The sequence below is a fragment of the Plecotus auritus genome (assembly GCF_963455305.1).
Source record: "Plecotus auritus genome assembly, chromosome: 1".
NCBI lineage: Eukaryota > Metazoa > Chordata > Mammalia > Chiroptera > Vespertilionidae > Plecotus > Plecotus auritus.
The window spans coordinates 100,226,769-100,241,248 of NC_137770.1; the positions used below are offsets into that span (position 1 = coordinate 100,226,769).

The 14,480-nt window shown below is 38.2% G+C and overlaps 1 protein-coding gene across 3 annotated transcripts in view; it reads left to right on the top strand.

Moving 5' to 3' along the window:
• SEPHS1 (selenophosphate synthetase 1) overlaps positions 1-11,484 on the top strand; it is a 30,370-nt gene extending 18,886 nt beyond the window's left edge. For all 3 annotated transcript variants that reach the window (XM_080659909.1, XM_080659911.1, XM_080659910.1), the window contains exons 8-9: positions 6,009-6,221; positions 9,559-11,484. In XM_080659909.1, coding sequence (XP_080516035.1) covers positions 6,009-6,221; positions 9,559-9,773 — 428 coding nt within the window. In that variant the 3' untranslated portion in view covers positions 9,774-11,484. The remainder of the gene's footprint in view (positions 1-6,008; positions 6,222-9,558) is intronic.
• Positions 11,485-14,480: the final 2,996 nt, after the last annotated feature.

Consider the following 14,480-nt stretch of genomic DNA (forward strand, 5'->3'; position numbering starts at 1 on the left):
CTGCAGTGAACAAACAGACAAAAGTCCTTGCTCTCTTAGAGCTTACATTCTAAAGGCTGGTTTGAGCCTGGCCGGTGTGGCTCAGTTGGTTAAATGTTGTCCCATGCACCAAGAGATTGTCCTAGCCGATGTGGCTCAGTGCTTAGAGCATCAACTTCCACACTGAAGGGTCACAGGTTTGATTCCTGGTCAATGGCATGTACCTGGGTTGCGGGTTCAATCACTGCTACCTGCTGGGGCAACCAATCCATGTGTCTCTTACATCAATGTTTTTCTCTCTTTCTCTTTCCCCCTCCCTCACTTCCATCACTATCTCTACAAAGCAATGGAAAAAAATATCCTCGGGTGTGGACTAACCAAAAAAAGGCTGCCAGTTTGATTCCCGGTCAGGGTACATGCCTTGGTTTCTCATCAATGTTCCTGCCTTCCTCTCACTTCCTCCCTCCCTAAAAAAAGCAATAAAACGTTTTTTTGTTTTTTTTTTAATTTTAAATATGTTTTCATTTATTTTAGAGAGAGGGGAAAGGAGAGGGGGGGAGAGAGAGAAACATTGATGAGAGAAACTGATTGGCTGCCTCCTGCACGCCCACTACTGGGGGTGGAGCCTGCAACCCCAGCATGTGCCCTGATTGGGAATCAAACCAGTGACCTCCTGGTGCATGGATTGATGTTCAGCCATTGAGCCACACTGTTTGGGCTCAATAAAACATTAAAAAACATTTTTTTAAAGGCTGGTTTGTTTCCTAATTATCTGCACAGAGCAACCCACACTGGTGTTTCTCTAAGAATAAAATATGTGCAGGGCTTAAGGAACAGCAGTGTAACACCTATGTGCCCACCATCTCATATGAGAAACACAGTGTGGCCTTGGAAGCCCGTAGGTGCCCCTCACATCCATTTTGTAGGTTCCTGCTTAGGGGTAACCATTGTTCTGAATCTAATGTTTATTCTCATGCTTTTAAAGTTTTTAATCACATAGACTTGTATTCTTAAGCAATATACTAGTTTTACATTTTTTGTTTCATTGAATCATACCTGTATCTGTTTTTCTTGCTGTTCACTGTTTAATGTTCCTGAGCATCATCCCTGGTGTGTGTACCTATATTTCCTTCATTTTCCCACTGTGTAGTTTTCCACTCCGTGACTTGTTTATCTGGCCTACTGCTTTTGGGCATTTGGGTTGCTGCTGAGAACTTCCTTGGTCAATGGTGTGCTACATTTTTAAAAATTCTTTAATATGTTTTCTCTTCCTGTTTATTGTATATATTTTTCTGCTGTAAAAAAAAATGTTCATTATGGAAAAGATTTTAGAAAATGAAAAAAAAGAAGAGAAAAAACATTGTCCATAGTCCCAGCACCTCAAAATGGCTTCTGTTAATATTTTTATGTATTTTTCTAGGATTTTTTTCTGTTGGTTAGTGGTTTACTTTTGTTTTATTGTTAATATTTTAAATTTGTGGTTGAATATTTATATGTGTTTGGAATCTGCTTTTATTAATATTACTAATTCTTTTTTCCATATTATATAATTCTAGTACACATAGTTTTTAATGGCTAGATATTCTATCAGAGAAATATATCATAGTTAATTTATCTTTTGCCTACTTTTGAACAATTGATTTGGAGATAAAATTTTTCCCATAAATTTTTTTCCTGTATTACAGGAATAGTTTTTTGGCTATATTCCAAAGTTGAATAGTAATTATTTAATTCTTTGTCCTGAGGTGCCTCTGCACGAAAGTGATTGATAGTGGATTTATTTTTACCTGTATGGATTATTTGCTTATATTTGAGCATTCATGTTTCCCCATCCTTATTTTTTTTTTTTAATATATTTTATTGATATTTTACAGAGAGGAAGGGAGAGGGATAGAGAGCTAGAAACATCGATGAGAGAGAAACATCAATCAGCTGCCTCTTGCACACCTCCCACTGGAGATGTGCCCGCAACCAAGGTACATGCCCTTGACCGGAATCGAACCCGGGACCCTTCAGTCCGCAGGCCGACGCTCTATCCACTGAGCCAAACCGGTTTCAGCCCCATCCTTATTTTTTATACGTTGTTGGTAGGGATAAATATGGCAGAATGCTTGTGGAGAAATATTTGGTCATATCTAGCAAAAATTATGCATACATTTATTTGACCTATCAGTCCCACTACTGTGAATGTCACAAAGCTACAATGGCCAAAATATAAAATGACGTATACAAAGCCATTCATTGAAGCATTATGTGTAATTGCTCAAACAATCCACATGTCCATGGATAGGTAGCTGAATTATCTAGTCTGTATTTACACATGTAGCTTGAAAAGGGATGAGAGGTCTTTATCACTAGGGAGCTGTCTCAGATATGAGTAAATGAAAAAAGCAAGGGCAGAATGATGTATACAGTATGCTGTATTTTGTTCATTCATATGAATATGAAGTAATGTGTGTTTTATACTTTCAAAAAGAAGCAATGGAAACAAATCATTAGTAAAAATTGTTACATATAAGAGGAATTAGGGAGGAAGCAGACTCTGAACATGCATTGTTTTATAAGTTTGACTGGAATTTTTTATGTGATTTTCTATAGGTCAGAAATTTTAATTAAAAAAAATAAAAAAAGAGCAAATACAAATCCAAACCACTTTTTTTTTTTAAGTCGCCTAATATATATCAACTTAATGACAAAACCACATGGAGAAGAATTATATGAAAAATCTAAGTAAAAACTGTAATCTTTAATTTGGAATTATCAGTATAAACTCAGCATTTTTCCCCCCTTTAAAATGCTTATTGCCCTAGCTGGTTTGGCTCAGTGGAGAGAGTGTCAACCTGGGGACTGAAGGGTCCTGGGTTTGATTCCAATCAAGGGCACAAACCTCAATTGCAGGCTCAATCCCCAGGCCTGGTCAGGACTCGTGCTGGAGGCAACCAATCGATGTGTCTCTCTCACATCAATGTCTCTGTGTCTCTCCACTTCCCTTCCAGTCTTTCAAAATCAATGGAAAAATATTCTTGGGTAAGGATTAACCAAAACAAGCAAACAAAAAACAACACCAACTTATTTCCAAGTCTATCAAAAAGGCCTAAAGCAATGATAACCCATTAGTAATGAACACCTAGTGCCATCATTCTGATCTGAAAATTATTATTTTCCACTGAAAAATGCCAGGACTCCTTGGGGAAATGGCTGATTCTAACTGGGACTAGAAATACAAAAGGTAAGCCTAGGACATCCTCCTACCTGGAAGTAATGGTGTTATCAACAGCTGTTGTTACCATGTCACTTCACATAACTCAAAGAGGCTCCCAGCAGTCAAATTGGAGGGGCTGGACAATGTATTAAGAAGAGTGACATAGTCAGTTAAGTATATCAAGGATCTAAAAATCAATGACATCATAGAGATGAAATGTTTTTGGTCACATTTGGAAGTTGCTGGGCACCAACTTGTTCTAAAAATAAATAAAAGGAATCAACCACACATTTTACTGTTCTTGTATAGGCTGTGCTTTGGGGAAAAGCAAATACATTTTTAAAAAATTCTTTATAGAAGAGTCACATCTAATAAGTGCAGGAAGAATGATTGGATTACATATTTGCTATTTTTTTGCTACCCCTTTGATGTAGTAAACATCAGTGGCAGTTAAAACTACAGTCATTAAGACAGTGTGATATTGGTGAAAGAACAGAAAAACATATCTAGCTCTAGCTGGTTTGGCTCAGTGGATAGAGTGATGGCTTGCGGACCAGAGTCTCGGGTTCGATTCTGGTCAAGGGCACGTTCCTTGGTTGCAGGCTCTTCCCTGGCTGGGCCCCTGGTCAGGGTGCGTTCAGGAGGCAAGCAATCGATACGTTTCTCCCACATCGATATTTCTGTCTTTCCTCTCTTCCACACTCTAAAAATGGAAAAATATCCTCAGGTGACGATTAAAAAAAATATATATATATATGGAACAGACTAGAGAGTCCAGAAATAGACTCCCTTAAGTATAGTTAACTAATCCTTGACAAAAGAGCAAAGGTAATTCAGTGGAGAAAGGATAATCTTTTCAACAAATGGTGCTGAAACAATTGGACATCTACAGGCAAAAAATGATTATAAACACAAGCATTATACCTTTCATAAAAATTAACTCAAAATGGATTATAGACCTAAATGTAAAATGCAAAACGGTTGAACTCCTAGAAGATAAGAAAATTTAGGTGACCTGGGTTTGGTGATGCCTTTTAGATACAATACCAAAAGTACTATCCATAAAAGAAAAAAATTGAAGTTGAATTTCATTCATACTAAGAACTTCTGCTCTGTGAATGACACTAAGAGAATAAAAAGACAATCCACATACTAGAAGAAAATCTTTGCAAAACACAATTCTGACAAAGGACTGGTAGGTATTCTATGTCATTAGGGAATGGCAATATAAAACAAGATACTAGTACGTGCCTACTTAAAAGCCTAACACTGACAATACCAAATGCTGACGACGATGTGGAGCAATAGGAACTCTCATTCCTTGCTGATGGGAATGCAAAATGGAGCAACCACTTTGGAAGCCAGTTTGGTGATTTGTTACAAAGCTGAATGTATTATTATCCAGCAGTTGTGCTCCTTAGTATTTACCCAAATGAATGGAAAATTTCTGTCCACTCAGGAATCTGCACAAGTTGTTTGTCACAGCTTTATATAATTATTAAAACTTGGCCCTAGCCAGTTTGGCTCAGTGGATAGAGTGTCGGCCTGCGAACTGAAAGGTCCCAGGTTCAATTCCGGTCAAGGGCACATGCCCGGGTTGTGGGCTCGATCCCCAGTGGGGGACTTGCAGGAGGCAGCCGATCCATGATTCTCTCTCATCATGATGTTTCTATCTCTCCCTCTTCCTTCCTCTCTGAAATCAATAAAAGAATTTTAAAAATCTTATTAAAAAAATCTTGAAAGCAGATCCTTCAGTAAGTGAAGGTATAAACTGGTGCATCCAAAAAACAATATTATTGATAGCTAAAAAGAAAAGAGCTTTTACGACATGAAAAGATTTGGAGGAACCCTGATAGAAGCCAATCTGAAAAGACCAAGCACCATAATTCCAACTATATGCCATTCTGGAAAAGGTAAAACTACAGACAGTAACAAGATCAGTGGTTAGCAAGAGTAAGAGAGAGGGAAGAACAGTGGAACACAGGATTTTTAGGGCAGTGAAACTTCTCGATGATAATGTAATGATGGATACATGTTATATATGCATTTATCAACATCTATAGACATCAAGAGAACCCCAATGTGAACAATGAAATTTAGTTAATGTATCAATATTGGCTCATCACATAGCAAATGTACCACACTAATGATAAATATTAATAATAGGAGAAAGGGGGTATATGGAAACTTCCTGCACTTTCCACTCAATTTTCTATAAACCTAAAGCTCCAAAAACAATTTTTTAAAATAAAAAATTAGCCTGGCTGGTGTGGCTCAGTTGTTTGGGCATTGTATGTGCACCAAAAGGTTGCCGGTCTGATTCCTGGTCAGGGCCCATATACCTGGGTTGCTGGGTTGATCCCCAGTAGGAGGCAGTTGATTGATGTACTTTTGCACCAATGTTTCTTCCTCTCCCTCTCTAAAAATCAATAAATTGTGCTTTTAACAAGTCCTCTTCTTTGATTTTAGGGTGGTTTAGACAGGTTTACCTTTTGTTGTGATTGTAATTTTTCCATACAGATTTTTTAGCTTACTAAGAAGTTACTGTTAATTGAAGCAGCTGATAGTTCTAAGTGGTTGAAATTGAAATAAACTAACTTTCACAATTTCACTGTGGGTTTTGTTAACATTTCAAAATTACATTTTGATATACCATCTTCCTAACAATTAGGAATTTTGAGATCAAAGTGTATTTAAGATTTTCACTTGCGGAATGATAGGGTGATGTTTGTTTGTTTGTTTGTTTGTTTGTTTGTTTGTTTGTTTGTTTTCTCAGAAAGTCTCCATTTATTACACCAGATAATAAATTTCTTTTCTGGTCTCTTAGCTGCTGGACTCATGCACACGTTCAATGCCCACGCTGCCACTGACATCACTGGCTTTGGAATTCTGGGTCACGCACAGAATCTGGCTAAGCAGCAGAGGAACGAGGTGTCCTTTGTAATTCACAACCTCCCTGTCCTGGCCAAGATGGCTGCTGTGAGCAAGGCCTGCGGAAACATGTTTGGCCTCATGCATGGGACCTGCCCGGAGACATCAGGTACAAGGATCCTGGGCCCAAATCTGAGGATTAAACTAGTGAGGCTAGTGGAAAGTTTCATGAAAAAGAAGAAGCCAAATACATGAGCATGACCCTATTTTGTGTGAGGTCAGTGCTGATAACCTTGGTGGTCTTGGCAACAAATGTTCTCAGCCCCTTTGTGCTGTACGTCTGTACGTTACCAATCTCCTGCCATCCTGTGTGTGATGGAGCAGTCTTGTTTAAGTCCATTGTTTCCTGTGTTTGATGACGGAATGGGAAGAAGGAAGATTATGGGAAAAAATAAGTCACTACTCAATTTTCATTGGAAACCTCGCATTTAAAATAAGTAATAATCATAGGTTACACTGAACAGGCTGTTTTTTTCCTTGGGGAGAAAAAAAAGTCTAAAATTGCTTTAACAATGAAATAGTATAGTATGTTTCCAAAGTGCCATTTTTTCTTTTGACCCATTTTTTCCCCCTTTCCCCTTCACTCTTGTATTTTATTCTTTAAGTCATCCTTTTATTTTTTTCAGTCTCTTGTTTTTATTTTCTTTCCTTGGTAATAGTAAAGTAGGTTTTCCAAATGCATATGTTAAAAAGTTGACAAATTTTAGTTTACCTGTTTTTATAGATTTTTGTAATTAAAATTAAGTATGTATGTAAAGCTTAACAGAAAAGTTTTCTATATGTATTACAGTAATTTTTAATTTGTACTGAATAGGTCTAGTGAATGTGTACATTGACCAGTCACTGCGAGTAAGCAAATGCTCACGGCTGGAGCATATCTTAGCACACATGGGAACATTGGCCCCAACATGTTAAAACTGCTGGGCTACATACGCCCAGCGTCGATCCATGAGTCAGAGGATCACAGTTTGCTTCCAGGTCAGGGCACATACCTAGGTTGTAGGCTCAGTCTCCAGTAGGGGGGTGTACAGGAGGCAGCCATTTGATGATTATCTTTGAACATTGATGTTTCTATCCCTCTTTTTCTCTCTAAAAATCAATAAAACCATATTTTTAAAAAACTGCTGTATAAAGTCATGCTACGTGCTATGCAGTGTGATCACATGCTAATCATTCACCAAGTGTTTACGAACTATGACTCCAGGATTTCAATATGTAGACTATAGTTATAGACATGTAATATTTATTTATGTTAGTGTTTTTTCCAACATATGACCTATTTGCAAAAATTTGTTTAAAATAATAGTGAATTGCCCTAGATGGCTTAACTCAGTGGATAGAACATTGGTCTGAGGACTGAAGGGTCCAGGGTTCCGTTATGGTCAAGGGCACATGCCCAAGCTGCGAGCTCGATCCCCAGTAGGGGGTGTGCAGGAGGCAGCTTATCAGTGATTCTCTCTCATCATTGATGTTTCTCTCTCTCCCTTCCTTTCTGAAATCAATAAAAAAAATTTTTTTAAATGAAAATAATAGTGAATTAATAACAAAAAAAACCCTGTTAACTTAGTTATAAGCAAATCTTGGTTAAAGCATTTTAAAGTTAACAGAGTATTAATTTTCACATATGACATATGGACCAGAAATTTTGTCCCTTAAATCCAAAGTCTGTTAAATCAAGGTCCACAAAATGGAGGGTTTATTGTACCTCAGTAATTTCCCTATCCTGGCAAGAGTTGAATTATCTAGGGATTGCACATGCCAGGCCTAGCCATGGCTGGTGTGGCTCAGTTGGTTGGAGCATCATCCCATATACCAAAAGGTGGGGAGTTCGATTCCAGATCAGGGCACTTACCCAGGTTGTGGGTTCCATCCCCAGTCAGAGCAGGTGCAAGAGGCAGCCAATTAGTATTTTTTACTTTGATATCTATCTCTCTCTCTCTCTCTCTCTCTCTCTCTCTCTCTCTCTCTCTCTCTCTCTCTCTCTCTCTCTCCCCCCCCTCCCTCCCTCCCCCCCCTCTCCCCCCAACCTTTCTCTCCCCCCCTATCCTTTCTCCCTCTTCCACCCTCTCCCTCCCCTCCTTCTCTCTAAAATCAGTTTTAAAAAATTAAAATATATATGCATACCTAGACCCAATCCCTAGGAAACTCAGTTCATTCAGTCAGACAGGGGTGGGCCTGGTCATCAATAATTATAACAGCTCCTCAAAAGATTCTGGAGTGCAGCCAGAGGCAATGACCACAAAGCCCTGCTCACACGTCAGTCCTGTAGAAGAGTTGTGGTTCTCTGGTAAGTCTCTCAGTTTAATAGAAGATCCTGTCGTAAAGAAAAAAGCAAAATCTGCTTCCTCTTCCCATAAGTGGCCTAAGGTGACTTCTAAAAATGGTTCACTATTCACTTCTCCCAGAAAACCCCACAAAATCATGCAGATTAAGAGATTCAAATCTTCATGTTGACTTTCCATAAAGAGTGCTGAATTTTTGCCACACATACTTGAAAGTGCAGAGAGTAATGCTGAACTTAAGGGTTTAGATGTGGATTCTCTGGTCATTGTGCACATCCAAATGAACAAAGCTCCCAAGATGGGGTGCAGAACTTACAGAATAGATTGTTCCTAAACCATAAGAGGAGGTTGCACAGGAGAAAAGATATCCCAGAATAAACTGAGGAAACAAAAAGTTAGGGCCCAGGCCCTGGCTGGGTGGCTAGGTTGGTTTGATCAGAGTTCTGTACACCAAAAGGTGGTGGGTTCAACTCTGGTGAAGGCACATACCTAGGTTGTGGGTTCCATTCCCAATCATACAGGAGGTAACATTGATGTTTCTCTCTCCCTCCCTCTCTAAAAGACAGTAAAACATATCCTCAGATGAGGATTTTTTTTTTAAAGGAAACTTCGGTTTTTAATACATTTTTATTGGTTTTTGAGAAGAAGGGAGGAGGAGAGAGAAATAGAAGCATCAATGATGACAGAATCATGGATCAGCTACCTCCTGCACACCTCCTACTGAGGATCAAGCCCGCAACCTGGGCATGTGCCCTGACCTGGAATTGAACTGTGACCACTTGGTTCCACCGGCCAGGTGGAAGCTTATGTTTTTAAGTATTTCTTTCCCTGTGGTAGGAAAAATAGCTACCACATATGTTATTGAGGCTTCAAATACCTACTCCTACACAGCAGTGGTTCACAAGTAAGTTGTTTTCACAGTGTAAAGTTTCTTATTCTGTATATGTTTTTTACTACAGTAGAAGTTTTCCAAGAAATAGTTTAATTACAGTTTAATCTGGAATAGATGAAGGAAGAACGGCACAGACTTCATTGGAAGGGGCAACTTGAAGATAGAAGTTCTTGGTTGAGCGTAGATCTGTGCAAGATTTTTTTGGAAAGATAGTGACGGAGAAACTGCTCACAGGGCATCACAACTAATGATAATCATTTTTTCTTTGCCAGGAGGCCTTCTAATCTGTTTACCACGTGAGCAAGCAGCTCGGTTCTGTGCAGAGATAAAGTCTCCCAAATATGGTGAAGGTCACCAAGCATGGATTATTGGGATCGTAGAGAAGGGCAACCGTACAGCCAGAATCATAGACAAACCCCGGATCATCGAAGTCGCACCACAGGTGGCCACTCAAAATGTGAATCCCACACCTGGTGCCACCTCTTAATCTAGACCTAAATAGCTATTTGGTTTTGTTTTTAAATAGATCTATTTCCTTTATCATCATTTCAATTAAAGACTATAAACAACAACAAAAAAATCTCATTGTGTCTACACATCTGGTGACCTGAGGTCTATTTGTGAATGGATGCAATTAATAAGATAAAATCCATTGCCTTTTTTTCCTGTTACATTAACTGAAGATGCACCTAATCTTGAGGCAGCTTCTGAGTTGAGAATTATATTGTTATCCAATACTGTTGATTCATTTTGAATCTTTAGACACTTATCTCTTGCCGCATAGGCTCTTTTTAAAGGTGCTTTCACATAGCACAGACATTACCAGTCGTAGTGTCAAATTGCAGTTTGTGTCTTTCATTTCATGTATATTTATCATCAGTTTGATCTTTTTTAAGTGTCTTGAAAGGTATTTTGGAAAGATGGAATTGGTGACACAGTGGTATCCCAGTAGGAAGAAGGTTGCATGATTCCTTTGAGTTTTTGATTTGTAAAGCCTCGTCTTCTAATTCAAGAGCATCTCTTTGACCCAGGATGTTTCCCAATATGTATTCAGTTAAACAAGGCAGGTGCTTAACTCTGCATGGAAAGCACTTAGAAGATAAAAAGGAAATTGTCTTTCTTTTTTCTTTTTTGTAGCCTTCCTAATATTTACAGTAATATCATTAACTGCGTTCTTTATCAATAGCAAAAACAGGATACTTTTTGCAATGTAATTAGATGTTCTATAGTGCAACAAGAAATTGCCTTCTAAAAGGGGGGGGAGGGTTCATGTATAATATTCATTTACAATTCAATATATAATTACACAAATAATTTTTAAATAGAATCAATAATAAAGACTGTTCTGTGGATGGTAGTGCTTAATACATTTTATATTTTGTATAGTGATTTCAGGCCTTTTGTTTTCTTAAAATCAGCAGCTATTTAACCTAATTCTGAGCATTACTTTGTCCTTGGCGCCAGAACTATTTTGTGCACGCTTTTTGTGATGTGTTAAAAATCTGCATTGCCAACATTGCAGCTCGAACTTAAACTTGTTATTCAAGTAAATATTTAATTTTTGTAATTGCTCTTGTATAATCAGATTTCCCTTTTAGTATTATTTTAGAAGCATTGGGAGGGTTTTGGCTAAAGTACAATTTATTGGGGAAAACTAGATTTTAGTTTTATAAAACTTTTAAGTCTTTCATGGGACCTATATTTTCTTGAATTAAATTTTGTAGTTCTAGAAAAAATAGGCGATCTGAAAAGGTGTTTATCTGTGTTACTTAGAAGCATAGGCTTCCTTATATTGTAACCTACTAAGCGATCTGGAGGGATTCCTGTCATTAAGCACAAGTGCACTGACCCCTCAAGTGTGCATAGGAGAGCAAGCACCACATCACTGCAAGTTTCCAAATGCTTCCTACATACAGGCCCCAGAGCCATGGAACCCATCAACTTCTTGCCAAAGGAAACCGCCACTGGGGAGAGAAAGCCCTGAAGAGGCTTTACCATGGACACTCCCCCCTTTCGGGAGCCCAAGAGCAGCCTGTCTGGCATGTGTCGCTGGATCTCAAGCCATAGGATGGTGTGCAGTACCTGAGAGGCTGCTACAGAACTGAAGTTAATTGGACATTTTATAGGGATTTATACAGATGTTGGTCCTCAAAAACTACAAACCAGTAGTCTGCAAAATAAAATGTGTTGGGAACCTCTGAGATGAACATGCTGTCAAACTTTTTTTTTTTTTTAAATACACTAGTGATGCCTAAATCTGAACAACTGTCAATGTAGATCAAATCTTGAAGACTGATGATTTCCTTGGTGGCAGGCCTGCTGAAATCAAGATATGCTTGAGGAAATCATCTTTGAGAAGATTTATATATATGATAAAATGTTGGGTACTTAGAGGTTGGTGTCATTCACGGGATCAAAGGAGGAAGAGCTGATCTTAAAGGAGTGTTTCTCAGCAACCAGGTCCAGCTCACCTGTGTTAGAACCACTTGGGGATTCTTGTCAAAGGCAAAATCTTGGGCTCCACCCCAGATCTGCAATTAATATGGGGAGCATGGGACTAGGGACTCTCTTAAGCACCCTAAGTGGCTATGTGCACTAAAGTTAGAACCACAGGACTAAAGGAATGATGCAGAGGGCTGGGAAAGGCAAGAGAAGGAAGGAAAGTGAACTTGTTCTTAAAATATACTTTTCCAGGAATTTTTCTTTTACATCTTGACCATTCTGTTTACTGACATCTGGGCCCAGCAAAACTAAAAAGCCCAAGTGTCTTGAAAGATCGTTGAAGAATCAGGTGATTGTCTTTGAGAATTTGTGATCATAGTACTTGACAAAATCTATGTAGACTATCTTTAAGTTAAGTGAGCTATTAATAAATAGACAATTATCTGGCTTCCTGGAAGCACTTTAAAACTTCACATTGAGATGTGTTTATCTTGGTATAGGGATATATTTCCTTTAAGCCCTATGATAGTTGCATCCAAAAGTACAGTGTGTTAGAATGCAGAGAATTAGTGAATACAGCCTGAACAGGCTGGGCCCTGGTAAGGTCAATTTCTTCAGGCAACAGGAGGTATTTACCAAGGAACATCAAAGTTAAGCTTATTTGCTGTGTTGAAGCATTTATTGTGATTCAACACAGGAAAAGAAACTGAAATACTTTGCAAGCAATATGTATTTTTTCCTATTTTTTAATCCTTGGGAGAGGATAGGTTTATTGGTTTTTGTTTGTTTTTTTGGAGAAAAAGAGAGAGAAACACCGATTAATTGCCTCCAGTATGTTCCCCGAACCTGCAACCTGGGTATGTGACCTAATCAGGAATTGAACCTGCCACCTCTGGGTGTATGGTAATACACTCCAACCAACAGAGCCACACCAGCCAGGGCAGCCCAAGAGCATAATTGGCTAAGACTTTAAAATAGATCAAATCCAGGGTTTTCTTACCAATGCTCATGATTATTTTCAAATGGTTGGTTGAAAAACAATTAAAAATTTTAAATTACTGTATCTGTAAATGGAGAGTAGAGATGGTTGCCATGGGCTGGGGGAGGGGGAAATAAGCAAATGTATAAACTTGAATGTAAAAGATGAGTAAATTCTGTACAGCATGGCAACTGTAATTAATAACAACATATACTTGAAATTTGCTAAGGGGGTGGGTCTTAAGAGTTCTCACCACACACACAGATAACATGATATGTTAATTTGATTGTCATTTTACAATGCATACATATATCAAATTATCCCCTTGTACACTGTATATAATTTTGTCAATTACACCTCAGTAAAGCTAGGGAGAAAAAAGATATCTGTAACCTACAACCCAGGAAATTGTGTTTTTGAAGAATATTGATGGTAAAATTCTTATGCTATAATACAAGGCAAAAAAAAGATACCAATTTTATAAAATATATATATATGTGTGTGTGTGTGTATATTCCAAGTATATATGAATGGAGAAAAATACACGAAAATTTAAATGACTTTCTCCTAGAGACTAGGAGCATGAGTGAATTTGTTAAAATTCTATATTTTCAGTTTTTCCATGGCATATGTATTATTTGATCACAAAACACTGAACCATTTAAATATTTGTTATATATTTAAATATATTAATATGATTAATGGAAAAATGAAATATACATGAAGGGCCATGGAAGCACAAAACTTTCTTGGGAGACAGGTCCCTTCCTTCATTTTTGGGCAATTTAGCTTTAGGACAGAAACCCTTCTTGCCCCAGCAGAGTCCCTGGTTCCACCTCCCTCCCCTCTGTGCACACACTGCCTGTGGAGAAATTCTTTGTGCAGATTGTTAAGCCCTCACCAGCTACTTACTGCCTTTCTCTCCAACCAGCTGTGAACCCTCTGCTACCATGAATGCTTGTCTGCACCCCCTCTATTTTCCCCTGGTAGACAGCCTTGCACAAATTAGGTCCTTCCTTAAGAAGCGTCTAAGGTTTGTTGGTTGACTTCATGTGGTGCTAGATAATTTACCTGAGTCCTCTTGACATTTCTCAATCCAGACAATTCATTTTATCTTTTCATCTTCTCTCGGATTCATACATAACTCTTTAGTTCCTAGTTCAGGCCGAAAGATTAAAAATCTTTGTACCATACATTATCTCAGATTTTCACCCTTGTTTTAATTATGGCTGACACCAGATAGGGGCTTGGAGAAAATAAGCTTACATCTCTTTAGGAATAATTTATATAAAGTTTGTCTAATAGCTACCAACATACAGCTTATAATTGTGTCCTTATATCCTGCTTTTCTTAAATTATTTTCATAAGAAACTGTGATCTTTATGGGACATATTCTGAATTCTAATTCAGATCTAAAGAAATGATAGTGGAGTGCGTGCACGTGAGTGTGTGTGTGTGTGTGTGATTTTTTTCTTGTTTCCATTACCACAAAATACCAGAAATGGGGGTTCTCAGAGGATGAGAGTGGAGTTAGTGATATGTCAAAGTCACCTGGAAAGAGTTCATTGGGGTTAGGTCTCACCTAGGTAATCTAGGATGAGCTCATCTAGAGATTCTTAATCATATCTATCAAGACCCTTTTTCAAAACAAGGTCACACTCACCCTTTCCAGGGGTTAGGAAATGGACATATCTTTTTTTAGGGGAGGGCAAGATCTTTAGGGGGAAAGATCAGGAATTTTTGTTTGAGATGTCTGTTAGAAATCCAGAAATC